Source organism: Myxine glutinosa, chromosome 6 (assembly GCF_964187855.1).
Source record: "Myxine glutinosa chromosome 6, kmMyxGlut1.1, whole genome shotgun sequence".
Classification (NCBI taxonomy): domain Eukaryota; kingdom Metazoa; phylum Chordata; class Myxini; order Myxiniformes; family Myxinidae; genus Myxine; species Myxine glutinosa.
In genome coordinates, this window is record NC_136266.1 from 2,690,701 (window position 1) to 2,712,992 (window position 22,292).

General features: G+C 46.0%; 2 protein-coding genes across 9 annotated transcripts in view; one reads left to right on the plus strand and one right to left on the minus strand.

Moving 5' to 3' along the window:
* The window catches only part of LOC137429538 (B-cell CLL/lymphoma 7 protein family member B), a 33,022-nt gene extending 24,878 nt beyond the window's left edge, over positions 1-8,144 (plus strand). For 4 of the 8 annotated variants that reach the window (XM_068119518.2, XM_068119516.2, XM_068119517.2 and 1 more), the window contains 2 exons: positions 5,004-5,143; positions 6,943-8,144. In XM_068119518.2, the coding sequence (XP_067975619.1) occupies positions 5,004-5,120 (117 nt within the window). In that variant the 3' untranslated portion in view covers positions 5,121-5,143; positions 6,943-8,144. Of the gene's footprint in view, positions 1-5,003; positions 5,182-5,228; positions 5,910-6,474 lie in introns of all 8 variants that reach the window. The other 4 variants (XR_013623752.1, XR_010984893.2, XR_013623754.1 and 1 more) reach the window with 2 other exon arrangements.
* The window catches only part of CFAP251 (cilia and flagella associated protein 251), a 173,872-nt gene continuing 159,020 nt past the window's right edge, over positions 7,441-22,292 (minus strand). The window contains exons 19-22 of the mRNA XM_068119135.2: positions 15,609-15,752; positions 14,635-14,890; positions 14,415-14,483; positions 7,441-8,329 (exon numbers count right to left, since the gene is read on the minus strand). Of these exons, the coding sequence (XP_067975236.2) occupies positions 8,226-8,329; positions 14,415-14,483; positions 14,635-14,890; positions 15,609-15,752 (573 nt within the window). The 3' untranslated portion in view covers positions 7,441-8,225. The remainder of the gene's footprint in view (positions 8,330-14,414; positions 14,484-14,634; positions 14,891-15,608; positions 15,753-22,292) is intronic.

A 22,292-nucleotide genomic window follows, 5' to 3' on the forward strand; every position in this document is an offset into this window, starting at 1 on the left:
TAAACTTCCCAACTGAGTTTCTCAACAGTCTTCAGCCTCAAGGACTCCCAACATACTGGTTGATTCTCAAGGTGGGAGCACCAATCATGCTTCTAAGGAATCTTGAGCCACCAAAGCTGTGTAATGGAACACGATTGACAATCCAGCAAATGATGCCGCATGTCCTAGAGGCAACCATCCTCTCAGGACAATACAGAGGAGAGAAAGTATTCATTCCAAGGATACCACTTATTCCACCTGACCTTCCATTCTCCTTCAAGAGGATTCAGTTCCCCATCAGGCTATGTTTTGCTATGTCCATCAACAGGGTGCAGGGGCAATCAATGAAGGTTGTAGGCCTGAACTTCACAGAACAAGTGTTTGTCCATGGCCAGCTGTACGTGGGCTGCTCGAGGGTTGGAAAACCAAGCAATCTTTATGTCTTGGCACCAAGTAAGAAAACCAGAAATGTTGTATACCCAGAGGTTTTGAGAAATTGAAAATTGAAAAAACGTCATGTAGGAAATGTACTGTGATATTGCTCTAAAATATACATGTTCTTTTCATCATATTTTTGTATTATTCTTATTCAACCCGGGCGAAGCCGGGTACCTCAGCTAGTATATATATATATATATATATATATATATATATATATATATATATATATATATATATATATTTTGAGAAAACAGGACCGAGGCTCGTGTAAGAGCTAAAATCAATCGCAAAAAAAAAAAAACCGACACACAAAACATACAAAAAGGGAGCGGGAGACAAGATGGGGAGAGAGAGGGAAGCACACAAGTACAACAGCAGAGAACAGGGACAACGGAAGATGTGTGGGAGGGAGAGGGCTTGGGGGGAGGAGGCATGGGAAGTTGGGAGTGGGAAAGTATAAAACACGTGGACTCTGCTGGAAGTTCCAGGAAAGAAAGAAGTCGGTATTTCAAATAAAATTAAAAAGTGGATTTGGGGTGAATTAACGGGGGTAGAAGAGACCAAGGTTTTGGATGGGGGAAGATAAGAGATGGTGGTGAACAGCTGTTTTAAAGACCTGGAGGGAGGAGTGGGATTGAAGAGAGTGAGGGAGTTTGTTCCAGAGGCGGGAGAAAAGAAGAATGAAAGAGTGAAGGTGAGCAGAGAGTCTTGATTTTGGCAATTTCATCAGAAGAGGGTTACTGGCAGATCTTGTGCGACCTGTAGGAATATTTGGGGGACAGAGCACAGAGAGAGCTGGGGGAGCAAGGCCGGATAGAAGTTGGTAGAAGACAGAAAGACCACTTACCTGCCTGCGGTGAGTGAGTGAAAGGCCCTCGGAGTTAGCTTCATCGCGGGAGATTCCAATGATTTTGAATGCTTTGGTTTCAACAGCGTGAAGACGACCTAGGTGTGAGGCATGAGCACCAGCCCAGAGGGGAAAACAGTATTCCATTGAGCTGCGGATGAAAGCCTTGTACGTTTTGAGGAGTTCAGGTGTGCAAAGGAAGGACTTTGCACGACGGAGGATGCCCAGTCGGCGACTGGCTTTGGAGGCCAGCTTGGAAATGTGGTTTTCCCAGGAAAGATCATGGCAGACAGTGAGACCCAAAAGCCTGAGTGACCGAACTTCTTCGAGAGGATTGTTGAGAAAGTAGATGGGAGGGTTTTCCAGACGGTCTTTTCGGAGAGACATCGTAAGAGTGTGAGATTTGTCAGATTGAAAGACATGTTCCACATGTTTGACCAGTTTGTGATTTTGTCCAAGTCTGCAGAGAGTGAGGAGGCTGCTGCTTGCCGATCTGAGGGATGAGATATGGAGCGGCAGAGAGTGCAGTCATCAGCTAAGAGATAGAGAGGATTTCCCAGAGAAGGGCCCAGAAGGGCCCATCATTAATGAAGACCAGAAAAAGCACAGGGCCCAGAACACTGCCTTGAGGAACTCCTGCCTGAACAGGAAGGGGAGATGAGAGAAACCCATTCAGGGCCACACGTTGACTACGACTAGAGAGGAAGACCACTAGCCATGCGTGGAGATTTCCATGGATACCTTACGAGGAGAGTTTGGTGAGCAGAGCAGGGTGCCAGACCGTATCGAAGGCATGTGATATGTCAAGGGAGACAGCTCTGATTTCGTGTTTGGCATTGAGGACCTCCATCCATTGTTGAGACAGAAGCAGCATGTCCAGAGTAGAATGACCTGGTCTGAAACCAAATTGATGATCAGAGATCAAGCCATTGGAGAAGAGGGAGGATTTAATATTAGAAGCGATGATGGATTCCATGACTTTGCTGATTATTGGGAGCAGGTTGATAGGTCTGTCGTTACAAGGATCTGTTTTTGTGTAAAGCGGTAATGTTGGTGATTTCCAAGCTGATGACAGATGAACTTGAGCAAAGAGAGGGTGAAGAGAACAGAGAGAGGGTGAGATAGAGTGGCAGAGCAGGATTTTAGGATCCGTTGGTTGATTCCGTCTGGTCCAGGTGCAGAATCAGAGTCGAGATTTGACAGAAACTTCTCCACTTTGTCAGGAGAGAAGGACACAGAATCCAGTAGCAGCTGCGTATGACTGGGTAAGGTGGGTACAGAGAGAGATGGGTTTGGGACTCAAGATTTTGAGGCAAACACAGAGTTTAGATATTCAGATTGTTGACATGCGGTGTCAGCTGTGTAGCTGCTTCAGATAAGGGAGGGGATGGAGAGGGAGGGGATGGAGAGGGAGGGGATGGAGAGGGAGGGGATGGAGGGGGAGCAAACACCAGAAACAGATTTGACCAGTCGCCACCGGGATTTGGAGGAGGGAGACAGGTTTGAGAGTTCAGTCTTGAGAGTAGAGAGATATTGTTTCCTGCCTCTCCTGAGGGTAGGGCTAAGATGAGGGAGGAGATTGGGAGGTAGGGAGAGTTGTTGACAATGTGTCAGAGATTGCAGAAGAGCTTGGAGATGGGGAATGATGAGGAGAACAAAAGGTTTGATGGTGATGGCATGAGGAACAGTGAGGAGTTGATTGAGGGGGGCAGAGGGAAGTAGAAGGTTGGAGGAGGTGGAAGAATGAGTTGGAATGGAGAGGAAGCGGGGAAGAGGCAGCTTTGTGGATGAATTAAGAAGCAACTTTGAGGAGGAGGGGTGAGAGGGAAGAATTAAAGAACAATGGTGAGAGGTGATTGGTGGAGATTTGAAACAGAGGGGTGATGGGGCAGATTTGAAAGGGAGGGGAGAGGGACGAGTTTAGCAGGGGAAGGGGTGAGTTGTGAGTTTAGAAAGTATTGGACGATGAATGAAAATCGAACATTTATTACAAACTGGGTTTCTTGAGATTTTAAAGTCATTGATCCGTCTGAAAACGTTAGAGGAGGGGTGGAATGAAGGTGAGTTTATCAAATGTAGGAGGGAAGAGCTGTATGAGATCGAATTTTTTTTTTTAACGGAATGATTTAATGAGCAATTTGAAGACAGCCTTTTGAAAAGAAAGAAGAGTGAGTTGTAATACACGAGTGAAAACAGCACGGCAGGGGGAAGTGTAAACATTTAAAAACAAAATCGTGAACACTGGCTGGGTATTCACTGAAATGAGGGCAGGGAGGCTAAGGGGGATGATGAAATGCAGAACAGGTTCAGGGAGGAAGAAAGAAGAATAGGAGATTAACAAGCCAGGTGGAGCAGAGAACAAAGGAACAGGGAAGTGTATAAGCACTTTGTTAGTACGGGAAGAGGGGCTTCCTTTATATTTTCTTCATAAATATATTTTTTTATTTTTAAGGTTAGGTGAAAACGGATCTGAGAAAGAAGAATACTTCACGAATAGAAGTGGAGTAGACAATGGGAGTATAGTTCTGATCTATCCTCTATTATACACTAGCAAGCTGCCCATGCTACGCAGGGTGGGAACCCAATTTCTCGGGGGGGGGGGGAAAAGTTTTGAGAAATTTTATGAAAAGCAGCGAATGTTTCCACCTTTGGTTCCTCATGCTGAACCTGTGAATGGGCTTACATGCGGAGAGAGAGAAGGAGCAGTTTCTTACGGGTGGAAACTCAAAATCATAATTGTATTGAGAAATTTATGAAACCTCCCACCTTAGGGCACCCGCTGGGACCGCAAAAGGTTCAAAACTGAGGGAGTAGTTGGGGACAGACAAGACGGTCCCTGCTTTATTGTCCCCCGTCGCACCGCGGAGCGAAAGGGGGACTATGGTTTTCCCCCCGTCCGTGTGTCCGTGCGTGCGGGTGTGCATGCGTAAGCGAAGGACCGAATTCTAATTTGGTGTGTGGGTGCAACCCACGTCAAAATCCAAGATGGCCGCCGCCATGTATGTCTGACGCCATGTATGTCTGAACCTTGAGTGGAATATCTTGAAAAATAAGCGAAGTACCAACTTCTAATCTGGTGTGTGGGTGTATCTAGGCATAGGGAAGAACGCTATTGAAAATTGGGTCGCCACGTCAAAATCCAAGATGGCCGCCGCCATGTATGTCTGAACCTTGAGCGGAATATCTTGGAAAAATAAGCGAAGTACCAACTTCTAATCTGGTGTGTGGGTGTATCTAGGCATAAGGATGAACGCTATTGAAAATAGGGTCGCCACGTCAAAATCCAAGATGGCCGCCACCATATATATGTCTGAACCTTGTGAGCAGAATATATTGAAAAATAAACGAACTACTAACTTCTAATCTGGTGTGTGGGTGTATCTACGCATAAGGGAGAACGCTATTGAAAATTGGGTCGCCACGTCAAAATCGAAGATGGCCGCCTTCCGTCTTCCACTTTGTCAACTCATCACTTCACCGACGGGGGACCGAGGCATAACGCTTGTTACATAGCTGTCTGCAATGCTGTATATGTATGTGCTGATGTATTGTGTATTTTCTACCACTTCTTGTCTGTGGTTTGCCAAGATATGCATGTGACCTCAGAGGTTGATTAGTATAATAAAACCTTTACCATTTTACTGAACCACAGCATAAACGGCCTTTGCCACAAGTAAATGACTTGGCCCAGGTGTTATGGATGAATGTCACACTCTTCATTCCCTTCCTCTGCCAGGGCGAAGACGGTGCACCTCCTCTAAAACGTGTACGTGTGGATCCACCACAAGCAGCCCTCGTGCTATCTTCCACATCTCCATCATCCGTGGGCCCTGAACTCGATTCGGAGAGCTAAACGGGAGCTTGGAGCACCTTGAGGTTGATGAATGATGAGTACATGTTGATGTGGCCTTGATGTTCATGTGAGGGATGAATGATGAGTGCATGTTGATGTGCCCCAGAGGTTCATGTGAGGGATGAATGATGAGTGCATGTTGATGTGGCCTTGATGTTCATGTGAGGGATGAATGATGAGTGCATGTTGATGTGCCCCAGAGGTTCATGTGAGGGATGAATGATGAGTGCATGTTGATGTGCCCCAGATGTTCATGTGAGGGATGAATGATGAGTACATGTTGATGTGCCCCAGATGTTCATGTGAGGGATGAAGATGAGTGCATGTTGATGTGCCCCAGAGGTTCATGTGAGGGATGAATGATGAGTCCATGTTGATGTGGCCTTGCTGTTCATGTGAGGGATGAATAATGAGTCCATGTTGATGTGGCCTTGATGTTCATGTGAGGGATGAATGATGAGTGCATGTTGATGTGCCCCAGATGTTCATGTGAGGGATGAATGATGAGTGCATGTTGATGTGCCCCAGAGGTTCATGTGAGGGATGAATGATGAGTACATGTTGATGTGGCCTTGCTGTTCATGTGAGGGATGAATAATGAGTACATGTTGATGTGGCCTTGATGTTCATGTGAGGGATGAATGATGAGTGCATGTTGATGTGCCCCAGAGGTTAATGTGAGGGATGAATGATGAGTGCATGTTGATGTGCCCCAGAGGTTCATGTGAGGGATGAATGATGAGTACATGTTGATGTGGCCTTGCTGTTCATGTGAGGGATGAATGATGAGTACATGTTGATGTGGCCTTGATGTTCATGTGAGGGATGAATGATGAGTGCATGTTGATGTGCCCCAGAGGTTCATGTGAGGGATGAATGATGAGTGCATGTTGATGTGGCCTTGATGTTCATGTGAGGGATGAATGATGAGTGCATGTTGATGTGCCCCAGAGGTTCATGTGAGGGATGAATGATGAGTGCATGTTGATGTGCCCCAGAGGTTCATGTGAGGGATGAATGATGAGTACATGTTGATGTGGCCTTGCTGTTCATGTGAGGGATGAATAATGAGTACATGTTGATGTGGCTTTGATGTTCATGTGAGGGATGAATGATGAGTGCATGTTGATGTGCCCCAGAGGTTCATGTGAGGGATGAATGATGAGTGCATGTTGATGTGGCCTTGATGTTCATGTGAGGGATGAATGATGAGTGCATGTTGATGTGCCCCAGAGGTTCATGTGAGGGATGAATGATGAGTACATGTTGATGTGGCCTTGCTGTTCATGTGAGGGATGAATAATGAGTACATGTTGATGTGGCTTTGATGTTCATGTGAGGGATGAATGATGAGTGCATGTTGATGTGCCCCAGAGGTTCATGTGAGGGATGAATGATGAGTGCATGTTGATGTGCCCCAGAGGTTCATGTGAGGGATGAATGATGAGTACATGTTGATGTGGCCTTGCTGTTCATGTGAGGGATGAATAATGAGTACATGTTGATGTGGCTTTGATGTTCATGTGAGGGATGAATGATGAGTGCATGTTGATGTGCCCCAGAGGTTCATGTGAGGGATGAATGATGAGTGCATGTTGATGTGGCCTTGATGTTCATGTGAGGGATGAATGATGAGTGCATGTTGATGTGCCCCAGAGGTTCATGTTGGGGATGATGAGTTAATGTGGAATGTGCACGAGTTTCCTCAAATGAATTGCCACAAAAGAAGAGTTTGGAAGAAGCTCAAATTCCCCCTTTGCCTTCTCTTCCTTGTTATTTTGAAAATCAATACCTGCTTGCCTTACCTTTTTATTTTTTGCAGCTTTTGTGCAAATCAGATCTGCTTTCTGAATCATTCCTGTGTGGAGGACGAGTTGGGTGTCTGGGTTGTTTTCCAAAAGGATGGAGATGGGAGAGCATTCCTTAAGTACCAAGGTGTGTTTGATCCTCCTCGGTTTTCGTTCTCTACCGCCAACTACCACATCTATCCATAGTCAACATGTGCTTCATCAATGGACTAAATGCCATCAGCCTTTTGCCAGATTGTCAGCAACGGTAGAATGCACGGTGGTGGTGGTGGTGGTGCGAAAGTGCATTTTAGGTGTTGCCCTGTGACCTGTGCAGCCTTCTACGAGACCACACAAATTAAGAATCCTAGTACCTACTGGCCGGGTACAAAAGCTAGTACTTTTTTTGGCTCTGAGACTGAGTACAGGAGCCAGGCCCAAGTCCACAGAGCGTTGAGACTCTTCACACCGGTTACCTCTCCAGACATCTGCATTTGTGATTCGTACATAGAAAGGAAGTAAAAACAACAATTACACTCAAGATCGTGGTTTATTGATGCCTGCCGGATCGGAGGACTACGTGAAACACGCATACCTCTGCTGTGGAGCCAATACCAGGGCTCGATCGATTTTTGTTTTGTGGATCTGTTCCCCACCAACATGTCTGCTACCCAAAGGTTCCAAATTGTAAACCGTTTTCCTTTCAGCCTGGTCTTTGTTGCAATGTCGATCATGTTATTGTAACAATAGTCCTCCGTCGGGAGTGCACCGGCCGGAGTGCGAGGCAGCACGCATGGGGGATTAGATATTAAAACCACGGTGTGAGGGATTTACATGTGATACATGAAATAGCACTTGTATGTAGGAATGTACTTAAATCAAACACGCAGGTAAATGGGTTATGTTTGAACAAAATAAATGGCAGATGTAAGTTAACTGGTATCCTTATAGGCATTTATATAAAGTTTGATAAATGGTTTTTGATAAACAATGTTGCACCCAGGGTTGCACTGTGGGACACACATGTGGAATTTTCACTTTGTTGTATTTAAACTTGTAATAGACATGAGAGTGCAAAGCCGCTAGCTATCCAGGTGGAGCATCACCGCTGATGAACCAACCGCTATCAAGGTGGAACATCACCGCTGATGAACCAACCGCTAGCTTTTAATTTTCTATTGTGCACAAGTGGAGATCCTGGTTTGTAGGAACCCTTTAATAAAACCACCGAGTTTTTGCTGCTGTTCCGTTCATTGATGCGATGATGACAAAGTTTGGTTTTGTTAATGTGTGTACGATTTGGGAAAACTTCAAAACCTCAATGGTGCTCGGACTCGAGGATGGCAGGAAAGCTCAGTATATCTTGTACAAAGTTGTTGGTGGTTATCTCAGCTGGCAGCAGTTGTGCAAGTTGTGGCAAGCCTAGAAAGAAGGAAGCATTGTGCATATTATTAAGCATATTATTTGATATCAAATATCCACGCCATTTAAATTCATCAAATATACATCGATAAGGTGAAATTTTAGGCCCATCAACTTTGAATCACAACAACAACAACATACTTGTTCTTATGTCTTTCAATCCTGATAAATCTCACACTCTTACGATGTCTCTCCGAAAAGACCGACTGGACAACCCTCCCATCCACTTTCTGAATAATCCTCTCCAAGAAGTTCTGTCACTCAAGCTTTTGGGTCTCACTATTTGCCATGATCTTTCCTGGGAAAACCACATTTCAAATCTGGCCTCCAAAGCCAGTCGCCGACTGGGCATCCTCCGTCGTGCGAAGTCCTTCCTTGGCACACCTGAGCTCCTCACCACATACAAGGCTTTCATCCGCAGCTCTATGGAATACTGCTCTCCCCTCTGGTCTGGTGCTCCTGCCTCACACCTAGCTCGTCCACGCTGTTGAAACCAAAGCGTTCAGAATCATTGGAATCTCCCACGATGAAGCTAACTCCAAGGGCCTTTCACTCACTCACTGCAGGCAGGTCGGTGGTCTTTCCGTCTTCTACTGACTCCTCTCTGGCCTTGCCCCCCCCAGCTCTCTCTGGGCTCTGTCCCCCAAATATTCCTACAGGTCGCACAAGATCTGCCTGCAACCCTCTTATGGTTAAACTGCCAAAATCAAGACTTTCTGCTCACCTTCACTCCTTCATTCCTCTTTTCTCCCGCCTCTGGAACAAACTCCCTCACTCTCTTCAATCCCACTCCACCCTCCAGGTCTTTAAAACAGCTGTTCACCACCATCTCCTATCCTCCCCCATCCAAAACCTTGATCTTTTCTACCCCCGCTAATTTCGGTCCCCTTGTGTTTTATACCTCTCCCCCCCCCCCCTTCCCACGCCTCCTCCCCCCAAGCCCTCTCCCTCCCACACTTCTCCCTGCTCTCAAATGTTGTGGTTGTGTGCTTCCCCTTCTCTCCCCATCTTGTCTTCCGCTTCCTCTTTTTATATATTTTGTTTGTCTGGTTGATTTGTTTGTGAAATAAATGTTAGCTCTTTCACGAGCCTCGATTCAGTATACAAAAAAAACAAAAAAAAAACATGCATTTTAAGGCCATTTTCCCTGCCAGAGCGGGGCTTAGCCTACTTTGAAACACAAATGAGCGGAGTACGCTGCATACGTGTGAAATGGGCACAAGTAGATTTCCTAACTCCACATTTACGTCCCGCCCCCACCCTGAGTTCCCACTCCCTACCCCCTCAACATCCAAACCTCCGATCCTCTCTAACCTCCCATCCTCTCTAACCTCCCATCCTCTCTAACCTCCCTCCTCTCTATCCCCTTGCTGCAACTACCGGGGACACCTCTGAGGTGGTTATACCCCTTTATGCAAGTCGGGGGTGAAATCTTCCTCATGCTTCCCGGATTTGTCAGGGCAGTGTAGTTATGGTCAGGTGCTGATTGGTCCTCATGGTTCGGTCCTTTCCCTCTTGTCTCTCTCTCTTTCTCTCTTTCTCGCTCTCCTCTATAACTAGGTCATGGCCCTGACTTTGTGAAGCCGGGGGTACACTATCCTGGATGTGTGGGATCTCTGATTTGCTCCTGGGAGATCAATCGGCTGTCTCCTTGCTGCGGACTTGTTCTTGAGAACTGGCTGGGGCTATACAACAACAACTCCCTTGCTCTCTAACCTCTGATCCTCTTCCCCATTCCTCTCTAACCTGCGATCCGCTATCACCTTACTCTCTTCTCCGTTGCTCTCCAATGCCCTCACTCCCTTACCTTCTAACTCGGTAATTTTAGTTCTAACCTCCCCATCCCTCATCTCCCCTGCAATTCATCTTCCATAGAGCTGGTTTTTGATGGAAACCACACGCACATACGTACAAAGACACACATACATATATAGACACACATACTGTCCTGTTCGTAGCTAGTTAGGACCAGCCTTGGACGAATAGTAGAGACAGTTTTTCTCCCAAAGCGACCAGCAGAATATATAGCGGTTATTTTTGGCGCGTGCGGGAGGGAAGAGATGCAAGGTATTTATCTCACGAAACATGCGGGTTTATTCCGAAACCACAAACAAGGAAACACGACAAGGAAATTCAACAAATAATATTTAATGAAATTAAATCAAGAAATAAAATGAAGGCTGGGGTAAAACTAAATCCTATTTTGAAGGACCCTGCACAGTGCACATGGTCTCAAAAACACACAAGGGGAAAAAAATGAATGATCATTTTAAGGCCATTTTCCCCGCTAGAGCAGGGGTTAGCCTTACGGGCCCAATGACAATCATGGTTCCCTTTTTGAGGCAATGTTTTTATGGCCGGATGCCCTTCCTGACGCCAACCCTTGGTCACGCTCTTACGATGCGCAGGGATACGGTGTACCTATTCTAAATCGGGGTACACACCTGGATCATTCATCCCAGCAAGCTGGTACTCAATTTGCCGACCTCGGAAGGAGGACAGGCTGAGTCAACCCCCCTGGCGTTAATTCAGCGATCGACCGGGATTCGAACCCAGGATCGGAGGATCCCAAGCCTGCACCCTAACCGCTAAGCCAATACCAGGCTGCACTCACACATACATACACGCACATGCACATATACATACGTACATACACACATACATACATACACATATATACACACGCACATACATACATACACACATATATATATATATATGTACACATATATATATATATATATACACACACGCACATACATACACATATATACACATGTACATACATACACACATACATATATATATATATATATATATATATATATATATATATATATATATATATACACACGCACATATATACACACGCACATATGTACATACACACATACACATGCACATACGTACACATTTCAGTAACATGCTTTTAGATTAGTAATGTCTCCATTTAGTGGAAATAGTTTTCTGAGTTATTGAAATTGTTTGCCCAAAATGTACCATGAGTGAGTTCAGTACAAAATGGCCACTTCATTACTTTTGTTGGATTTGAGTTAACTGGTCAGCAAGGGTGCCTTGGACGAAATACAAGTTTGTGTGGCAAGGGTGCCTGGAGGGCGTGAATGGTGTTGGTGTCCTGTTTTCTGAGGAGTTTGTAGACAGTGTGGTGAGTGTGACTAGAGTGAGTGATAGGTTGATGATGGTGAAAATGATGATTGGAAAGCTCTTGGTGAACGTCATCTCGGGATATGCTCTGCAGGTTGGTCGGAGCGATGAAGAGAAGGACAAGTTCTGGTGTGCGATAGAGAAGCTGATGGAAAACGTGAAAGATGAGGAAGTTGTTGTGGTAGGAGGAGACCTAAATGGACATGTGGGAAGGAGTATGGATGGTTTTGACGGAGTTCATGGGGGTTACGGATATGGTGTGAGAAATGGAGAAGGTGAAAGGATTTTGGAGTTTGCTGATGGAGCTGATTTGTTGATTTGTAATACTCAGTTCCAGAAAGAGGATAATAAGCTTGTTACATACACGTCAGGTGGGTCGACGACAACCGTTGACTACCTGATGGTGCGTAGGCGAGATAGGGGGCACCTCCGAGACACAAAGGTGATCCCGGGGGAGGAGGCTGTTTCACAGCACCACTTGGTTGTCTGCGACGTAAGGGTGAAAGGTGCGAGGAGAGCTCGGCGGGTGAAGTACCAACCGAGAATGAAGGTGTGGAGGTTGAAAGAGGTGACAGTAAGGGAGGCATTAAAAGAGAGGCTGAGTAGGGTCGAGGATGATGTGGTTGAGCTTGAAAGTGGTTGGATGTCAATGAAAGCTAGTCTGTTGGGAGCCGTTGGTGAGGTATGTGGATGGACAAAAGGACCACCGAGGCACCCGGAAACATGGTGGTGGGATGATGAAGTTGGAAAGAGGATTGACGAGAAGAGGAAGAAGTTCAAGGAGTGGCAGAAGGCGAAGGGTACGGGAGCAGAAACAGCAGAGCATGAAAGTTATAAGGCAGCCAGGAAGGCTGCAAAGAAAGAGGTAGCAAAGGCGCAGGAGGCATGTAGGAAAATGTTCGGAGAACGCTTGGATTCGGAAGAGGGTCAGAGAGCAGTATTCAGGATTGCAAAGCAGATAGCGAAAGAGAGGTGTGATGTGATGGGGGTGAGCTGCTTGAAGGATGAAGTGGGACAAATCGTTGTCGACCCAGATGGAATTAAAGGAAGATGGAAAAGATATATGGAAATGCTGTTGAATACAGAGAATGAATGGGATGGCAACATAGAGAGTAACCCAGTTTTAGGACCGGCAGAGAAGATAACTGAGAAGGAAGTTGAGGAAGCGATAAAAGCAATGAATGGTAGAAAAGCGGGAGGGCCGACGGGAGTTGTGGGAGATATGTTGAAGGCAGCAGGAAGTTGGGGTGTGAAGAGAATGAGAGAGATCTGTAATCTGGTGGTGAAAGAAGGCCGCATTCCAGTGGATTGGGAACTGAGTACCCTCGTCCCTCTATACAAGGGGAAAGGTGACCCTCTGGAGTGTGGCTCGTACCGAGCGATAAAGTTATTGGAGAATGGAATGAAGGTATTGGAAAGGGTGTTGGAGAGGAGGATAAGGAAGAAAGTGAAGATCGACGAAATGCAGTTTGGATTTATGCCAGGAAGAGGAACGACAGACGCGCTTTTCATTGTGAGACAGTTGCAGGAGAAGTACATGGAGAAGAGGAAGAAGTTGTTTCTTGGGTTTGTTGATCTGGAGAAAGCATTCGATCGGGTTCCACGCAAAGTATTGACATGGGCATTGAGGAAGTTAGGAGTGGAGGAATGGTTGATCAGAGTAGTGATGGCAATGTACAAAAGAGCGCGCACAGCTGTAAGGACGAAGGACGGGAACAGTGGTGAGTTTGAGGTGAAGGTGGGAGTGCATCAGGGGTCGGTACAAAGTCCACTACTATTTGTAGCTGTGATGGAGGTGCTGGCTCAGAACGTAAAGGAGGGTTTACCGTGGGAGTTGTTGTATGCAGATGATCTGGTGTTGATTGCGGAAAGTATGGATGGACTGAAGGAAAAGATGAACACGTGGAAGGAATGTATGGAGACAAAAGGTCTGAAGGTGAATATCGGAAAGACGAAGGTGATGGCAAGTGGTAAAGCATGTGGTGAGGTGGAAAGAACTGGGAAGTGGCCCTGTGCTGTGTGTAGGAAGGGTGTCGGAGTGAACTCCATTCAGTGTACAATGTGCGCTGAGTGGGTTCATCAAAAATGTAGTGGTCTGAGAGGGTCATTAACCAGTGTGGCAGCTACATTGAAATGTAAGGTGTGCACAGAGGGAGCTGCAGATGGAGGAAATGTTGAGTTGGATCTTGGAGACGGTGTGAAGCTGGAAGGTGTGAAAACATTTTGCTACCTCGGAGACATGCTGAATGGAGAAGGTGGATCAGACTCGGCAACGGTTGCTCGAGTGAGATGTGCATGGAAGAAGTTTCGGGAATTGAGTGGCGTGCTGATGATGAGGGGAGTGTCGTTGAAGCTGAAGGGAAAGGTGTATGCTGCATGTGTGAGAAGTGTTATGATTTATGGGAGCGAGACATGGGTAATGAACGTAGAGCAGCAACGAAGGTTGGAAAGGGTGGAAATGCGAATGGTTCGACAGATGTGCGGAGTATCGTTGAGAGAGAGGAAGACAAATGATGAATTGCGAAAGATGATGGGAATAGAGCCTGTGATTGATGCTGTGAAGAGGAACAGGTTGAGATGGTTTGGTCATGTGTTGAGGAAGGATGAAAGTGACTGGTTGAGAAGAGTGATGGAAATGAATGTAGAAGGAAGTAGAAGACGGGGAAGACCGAGAAAGACTTGGCTAAAGATGGTGGAAGAAGAAATGCGGGCAAGGGGGTTAACAAGGAGAGATGCAGAAAATAGGGCAAAATGGACAAGATTGTCATGGGGATTGGGGACCGCAAGGCTAACCCCTGCTCTAGCAGGGAAAATGGCCTTTTAAAATGCATGTTGTTGTTGTTTGGTCAGCAAGTCAATGAAACGATCATTAGAGATTATCCAAAGTCATTCCTACTTGAAAATGTATTTCCATCCTCACTTTGTGCCTCTGGTAGTAATAGTAGTGAGGTGATGCATTCAATCAGCTCCTCCTCGGTCATTTTCTCACCTGCAGTACACAGTTTTGGTAAGTTTGCATCCAGGATCCGAGGTCATACAATCATTACATTTGGTCACTCATGTTGATTTCCATCAGATTTCCTTGACATCAGACTTGTCCACTGAATAAAAATGGATTTTTCCAGTGATTCCAATCAAACCTTCTGCTAACTGCAACCTCAAGAACTCCTCTTGGGGTATGGCTGCACATCGGTCCAGGCCCTCTTGCTCCGGCACCCGTGGTCCGTTTACTCGGCTCAACGTAGCGAACGCGTCGTGCAGACAAGAAGACCGCAGGCCCAGGACGGGACGATGATTGAGGTACAGACGAAGGAGTGTTGGAAGATCCACTCGATCCCTGTAATTGCCAGTCTCGGCGTACGAACCAAATCGTACCTCGTTTGTTATTTCTTCAACCTGCAGAATAGCACGATGACGTTTAGGGTGTTCCATTCGACACAAATTGAGCGTCTTTGGACATGAAAACATTAAATTCTAAATTTGTGAGGAAATCATTGCCATGCTGCAAGGTATGATAGGAAAAACAAGCGGTGTGATCCTTTGTGGGTCGAATACATGATTTAACCCTCACACCCCATAGGTCGGGTCCTTGGTCCACAATGAGGAAAGTGTCGAGGGGTCTGCCTCTGTAGTCTCACTGAGAAGCCATTGTTTGTATCCAAAAGCGTGCATGGGAAGGACTGTGATCCCCTTTTGTAACCGTGTCCATGTATATAATAGCACGTGTGCAAACGTATGTCAGGTAACCAAGGGGATTCTTGTAGCGCTAACTTGGAGGGCGACGGCCAGGTGTCACGGATCCAGTGTCCCCTTCTCCCCACCTCATTTGACGTCCTCGATTAACAACAATCGATCTGGCCAATCTGTGCTGGCGAGGCGAAGGAATGAATGATGTGCCAATGCTTACATAGCACAAGGTAAAACACACAACACTTTACACCTGTTGCTGTGTGTGCATTTTCATCTTTCACCCCAAGAAGGATTTTACTCCCTTCTATTCCAAAACCACAAAATTCTTCCATTATATCGGAGAGTTACAAGATACAACACTTTTTGCCATCAGATCCCGAGTTCTCTACTTGCTGCTTATCGATGTGTCACCTGCGTAGCTCACCTGTCGCCGGGTGAGATAAAATCCCAGAGCACGCATGATGGTTGGAACCTGACCCAAGGGCACGTGCACGTCTATTTGCCTCGGATCCATGGTGTCGTAGCCCTCACTTCGTAGCTGCATCAAGTAGAAAAGTTCCTCCATCTCCTGCCGGAGTAGTGACCGGGTACAAGATGGAGAATACACGCCATGTACTTTATCGAGGTCTGAGTGCTTTTCAAAGTGCAGAGAACCTTGCCGTAGCTAAGAGTCCACTTCCGGCTTTCTTGTTACAGAAAGTGAAAAACTACTCTTGCACATCACCACCATATGTTTGTGGAGGAAAGACACCAAAAAAAACCACGTGCATGCACGCAAACACACACACACACGCACACACACAAACACACACTTGCTTGAAGGTGAAGACAGAGATTGCAGGAATTTGGACGAAATGGCACGAGAGGAAGTTTTAGCTGTGCAACGAGGTGGGGGACCAAACCCCGACATAGAGCCAGACCAAAGATGATGAAGAAAGAGTGTGGCAAAAGGAAAGAATGATGGTGTACCCCTGAACGAGGGGAAAGACCGGTTCAGAGATAAAGACCAGGTGACTCGGGCACAAACGAAGGAGAGAAGACAGACGGTGATGGGCAGAAAGACAATGGAGAGCAGCAGAATGAAGGAGAGGAGGAAGGTAAAGATGATGAGCAGCATCGACTGGAAGAAGAGTTAGCCAACAAAATAGAAGAGATGAAATTTATAAAACTCATAGAAAGACCAAAACTTTATCGCATAGAAAACAATAAACGGACAGAAATCTTAATGAGATGAACCAACCATTCAATTAGAAAAACGATTTAAAAAATCATCCACCATTTTTTTTTTTTTTTTTTTTTTGGACACTGAATCGAGGCTCGTGAAAGAGCTAACATTTACTTCACAAACAAATCAACCAGACAAACAAAATATACAAAAACAGGGAGCGGAAGACAAGATGGGGAGAGAAGGGGAAGCACACAAACACAACATTTGAGAGCAGGGAGATGTGTGGAAGGTAGAGGGCTTGGGGGGAGGAGGCGTGGGAAGGGGGGGGGGGGGGGGAGGGGAAGTATAAAACACAAGGACACCAAGGACTTCCAGGACAGAAGTTGGTATTTCAAAAAATTGGAAATTGGGGTGAAATTAGCGGAGGTAGAAAAGATCAAGGTTTTGGATGGGGGAAGATAAGAGATGGTGGTGAACAGCTGTTTTAAAGACCTGGAGGGTAGAGTGGGATTGAAGAGAGTGAGGGAGTTTGTTCCAGAGGTGGGAGAAAAGAGGAATGAAGGAGTGAAGGTGAGCAGAGAGTCTTGATTTTGGCAGTTTGACCATAAGAGGGTTGCAGGCAGATCTTGTGCGACCTGTAGGAATATTTGTGGGACAGAGCCCAGAGAGAGCTGGGGGGGCAAGGCCAGAGAGGAGTCGGTAGAAGACGGAAAGACCACCAGCCTGCCTGCGGTGAGTGAGTGAGAGGCCCTTGGAGTTAGCTTCATCGCGGGAGATTCCAATGATTCTGAATGCTTTGGTTTCAACAGCGTGAAGACGAGCTAGGTGTGAGGCAGGAGCACCAGCCCAGAGGGGAGAGCAGTATTCCATTGAGCTGCGGATGAAAGCCTTGTATGTGGTGAGGAGCTCAGGTGTGCCAAGGAAGGACTTCGCACGACGGAGGATGCCCAGTCGGCGACTGGCTTTGGAGGCCAGATTTGAAATGTGGTTTTCCCAGGAAAGATCATGGCAGATAGTGAGACCCAAAAGCTTGAGTGACAGAACTTCTTGGAGAGGATTATTCAGAAAGTGGATGGGAGGGTTGTCCAGTCGGTCTTTTCGGAGAGACATCGTAAGAGTGTGAGATTTGTCAGGATTGAAAGACATGTTCCACTTGTTTGCCCAGTCTGTGATTTTGTCCAGGTCTGCAGAGAGTGAGGAGGCTGCAGACTGCCGATCTGAGGGATGAAGAATGGAGCGACAGAGAGTAGAGTCATCAGCAAAGAGATACAGAGGATTTTCAAGAGAGTCAGAGAGATCATTGATGAAGACCAGAAAAAGCACAGGGCCCAGAACACTGCCTTGTGGAACTCCAGCCTGAACAGGAAGAGGAGATGAGAGAAACCCATTCAGGGCCACACGTTGACTACGACGAGAGAGGAAGTCCGCCAGCCATGCGTGGAGATTTCCTTGGATACCAAAAGAGGAGAGTTTGGTGAGCAGAGCGGGGTGCCAGACTGTATCGAAGGCACGTGATATGTCAAGGGAGACTGCTCTAATTTCCTGTTTGGCATTGAGGACCTCCATCCATTGTTGAGAAAGCAGAAGCAGCATGTCCAGAGTAGAGTGTCCAGGTCTGAAACCAAATTGATGATCAGAGATCAAGCCATTGGGGAAGAGGAAAGATTTCATATCTGAAGCAATGATGGATTCCATGACTTTGCTGATAATTGGGAGAAGGCTGATTGGTCTGTAGTTGCTGGGATCTGTTTTTGCACCTTTTTTGTGCAAAGCGGTGATGTTGGCAGATTTCCAAGCAGATGGAAGATGACCTTGAGCAAAAGAGAGGGTGAAGAGAACAGAGAGAGGGAGTGAAAGAGCGGAAGAACAGGATTTTAGGACCCGTGGGCTGATGCCGTCAGGTCCAGTTGCAGAATCCGAGTCGAGGGTTGACAGAAACTTTTCCACCTTGTCAGGAGGAAAGGACACAGACTCCAGGAGCAGCTGGGTACGACTGGGTACGGTGGGTACAGAGACGGATGGGTTTGGGACACAAGATTTAGAGGCAAACACAGAGTTGAGGCATTCAGCTTTTTCACGTGCGGAGTCAGCCGTGTGGCCATTTGAGGTGAGGGAGGGGATGGAGGGGGAACAAACACCAGAAACAGATTTGACCAGACGCCACCAGGATTTGGAAGAGGGAGACAGATAAGGGAGTTCGATCCTGAGAACGGAGAGATATTGTTTCCTGGCTCTCCTGAGGGTGGACACACACTTGTTTCGGGCTTTGTGAAAGGAAATGAGATTTCCTTCCGTTGGATTTGCTTTCCAGGAGACGAAAGCAAGTTGTTTCTGGGCAATAGCCTCACCACAAGATTCCGTGTACCATGGACGGGAGGAAGGGTATGACAACAGAAGACGAGATGGGATAAATCTGTGCATGAGAGAGACCAGTTTGCTTTGGAAGAATTCCCAGGAAGAATTTATGTCAGAGGCAGTAGAGATGGGAGACCAGTCCAGATGATTGATGGCTGCTTGAAGACCGTGCCAGTTGGCCTGAGTGAAATTCCAGACTCGTCGACGCTGAGGAGGCTCTCTGAGAATGGTCAGAGAGATGTCCACTTTAACAAGCACATGATCAGAAGAGCCGATTGGAGCAGAAGAAGAGCAGCAGACATTTTCAGGGAAGTTAGTCATAACCAAGTCCAGAAGAGAAGATGCTCCGTTGACTGAAATCTGGGTCGGGAAATTGACAGATTGTGTCAGTCCCAGTGAGTCACAGAAGTCCTTTGCTGAAGAGCCATGGCTGGTGAGAGAGGTACCCACACCCAGCCAACTGGCATGGTGACAGTTGAAATCACCACATATGAGGAAGAGAGAGTTGGGATGGGAAGATAGAAGTTGGTCCATATTCTCAGACAGCGAGATGTAGATGGAGTCATCACTGTTTGGTGGACGGTACAACACACATATGAACAAAAGGTGGGAGCGAAGGGGAAGCCGTAGCCAAAGGTATTCCTGGGGGTGAGGTGGAGAGAGGGCAGTGCAGGGCGAGTGAGGAAGAGAGTTTTTTTTATAAAGATAGCAACCCCACCTCCAGGACGAGGCTCCGGTCTATCATACCAGAGGAGGGAGTAACCTGGGAGAGATACCAAGGAATCAGAGACATCATGAAGGAGGAAAGTTTCTGTTAAGCAGATCACGTCTGGTTTGTCAGAAGCAACCTGTGTGGAGAGATCAGACAAGTTTGAGCAAAGGCCCTGGATGTTTGATGTTTGAGGTCCATACTGTTAAGGAAGAGGAAGGGGGAGCATCGGATACAGAACGGGGGGGGGGGGGGGAGGGGGGAGCGGTAGGGTAAGATGTGGAAGAGGAGGAAGAGGTAGGGAGAGCTGTTGAAGGTGTGTCGGAGATTACAGCATAGCTTGGAGAAAGGAAAGAATGGGGCGGACAAAAGGTTTGATGGTGATTGGGAGAGGCGCAGTGAGGTGTTATTTGACGAGGGGGAAGAGCGAGGCAGAAGGTTGAGGGAGATGAAGGTGAAAGTTGGAAGGGGGAAGAAGCGGGGAGGACGCTTTGAGGAGGAGGGGTGAGAGAGGAGTCTAGGAGGGGAGGAGCGAGGGAGAGTCTCGGAGGGGAGGGGTGTGGGGGGAGATTTGAAAGGAATGGGTGATTGGGAAGATTTGGAGGGGAGGGGCAAGGGGGTAGATTTAGAGGGGAGGGGTGATGGGAAATGGCATTTTGGGGTGATGGGATTTTGAAAAGTGTACAATTAATGGGAAACGAACATTTATTGCAAAATGAGTTTCTTGAGACATTCGAGTCAAAAATACGTTTGAGGACGCTGGAGGGAGGATGGAGTGCTGGAGAGTTTAGGGAATGAATGAAAGATGCACTATAAAAGATGGAATTTTTTTTTGGAATGAATAGATTTTGTTGGCAAGTCGAAAGCATCCTTTTATAGAAGAAGAAGAAAAAGGTGTTATAGAATATGACAGAGTACAGGTCTTCAGGGGACAGATGAGACATTTTTTAACAACGTGATCACAAACAACGTGGTCGAAGAACGAACGAACAAATAAGAACGAATAAACGAATAAGAACAGAAGGAAATGTTTGTTTTTTTTTGTTTTTTTTTGAGATTTTAAAACAAGGAAGTATGGGGTGAAAAGACCGTGAAAAACAGAGACCGGAAAGTAATTGCAGTGCGATCAGAGAACCGCTGAGACAAAAACAAAGCCTCAAGCCAAGGTCGGACACGGTAGCCTAGTACTACACTTAGGCCTCAGAATACGCGATACGAAAGACCGACGATTCTGTACACAGGTATGAAAAACCAACACCAAGAATACTATTAAAGACACCCCAATAGGTACATACACCGAGAGAAAGATACAGTTTCGACAAAAACACAATTGTGAAAAGTTACTTAACTTCGAAAGCGAGCGCGCATGGACAGCTTTGAAGAGACGAGACCTCCAATCTTGCGCATGCGCAGGACCTTGAAGGAAATCAATGTCTGTTTCGCAGCAGCACTATTTATGCAAGAAAAAGTAACAGGCAAACAACACCAGAAGAAGAAAAAACCAGGCCCTACAAATAGAACCCAAATTCCATCTTCGAGACAGAGATTAGAGACACAAAGAGAGCAACTGCGGAAGGAAGTAGGACAAATACAACAGTTCAGGAAAGGAAACGGACACACAAAACTAAAAAAGAGAATCCAAAGAATAAAAAACAAACAGAAAATCGAAGAAAAAGACCTCGAGTGCTTGGGTACTGAAAACAAACATAAAATCGAAGACAAAGACCTTGAGTGCTTGGGTGCTGAAAACAAACAGAAAATCGAAGACAAAGACCTCGAGTGCTTGGGTGCTGAAAACAAACAGAAAATCGAAGACAAAGACCTCGAGTGCTTTGGTACTGAAAACAAACAGAAAATCAAAGACAAAGACCTTGAGTGCTTGGGTGCTGAAAACAAACAGAAAATCAAAGACAAAGACCTTGAGTGCTTGGGTGCTGAAAACAAACAGAAAATCGAAGACAAAGACCTTGAGTGCTTGGGTGCTGGAAAAAACCTCGAAATATCTGAGAGCAAAGAATATTTAAAAAACGATGAAGGAAACAACAGGAGAAAATAAAACCACATGTTTGAAAGTAACACAGAGATTTTACCGTAAATTGGGGAAACAAAAGCAGAATGCGTCAACTCTCCCTGAAAAAGAAAAGCTGGAAAAATTCTGGGAATTTATTTTTGAAGATCAAAAATAACATAATAAGGAAGCAGAATGGACCCCAAACTTGGAAAAGAAGAAGCAACATCTCGAGGAAATTCCCCCATTGATTATAGTGATGTAGAGGAAATTAGAAAATAACTTCAAACAATGTCAAACTTCAAAAGCCCAGGCCCAGATGGAATTCCAAATTTCTGGCTAAAACAAACTTGATGCTCTTCACAATCACTACGCCAGGACATTTAACAAACTGATCCAAGAGGAAAAGGCAGTGGACGAGTGGTTCGTAGAAGGGAACAACGTTCTCATCCCAAAATGGGAGGAAACCCAACTTCCCCACAAATACTGACCGATAACATGTCTACCAACATACAAACTGCTGACAGGAATCACATAAATGATGTACCATCATCTAACACAGCAAGGAGGTTTAGAGGCAGAACAAAATGGATGTAAGAGAGAGTGTTATTGAACAATTGATCACCTACTACTGAACAAGGCCACACATGAAAATTGCAAAATGTGAAGAACTAAATTGTCCACCGCCTGGATAGACAATAACAAAGCTTTTGACAGTGTCCCACATTCGTGGATGATAAAATGCAAATATACAAAATCAATCCCAAAATAATCAAACCGATTGAGAAAGCAATGGAGCTCTGGAATACCTCATCGATATTACAGCACTCGGAAGGGAATATCGGAATACCAGATGTGAAGATACGGC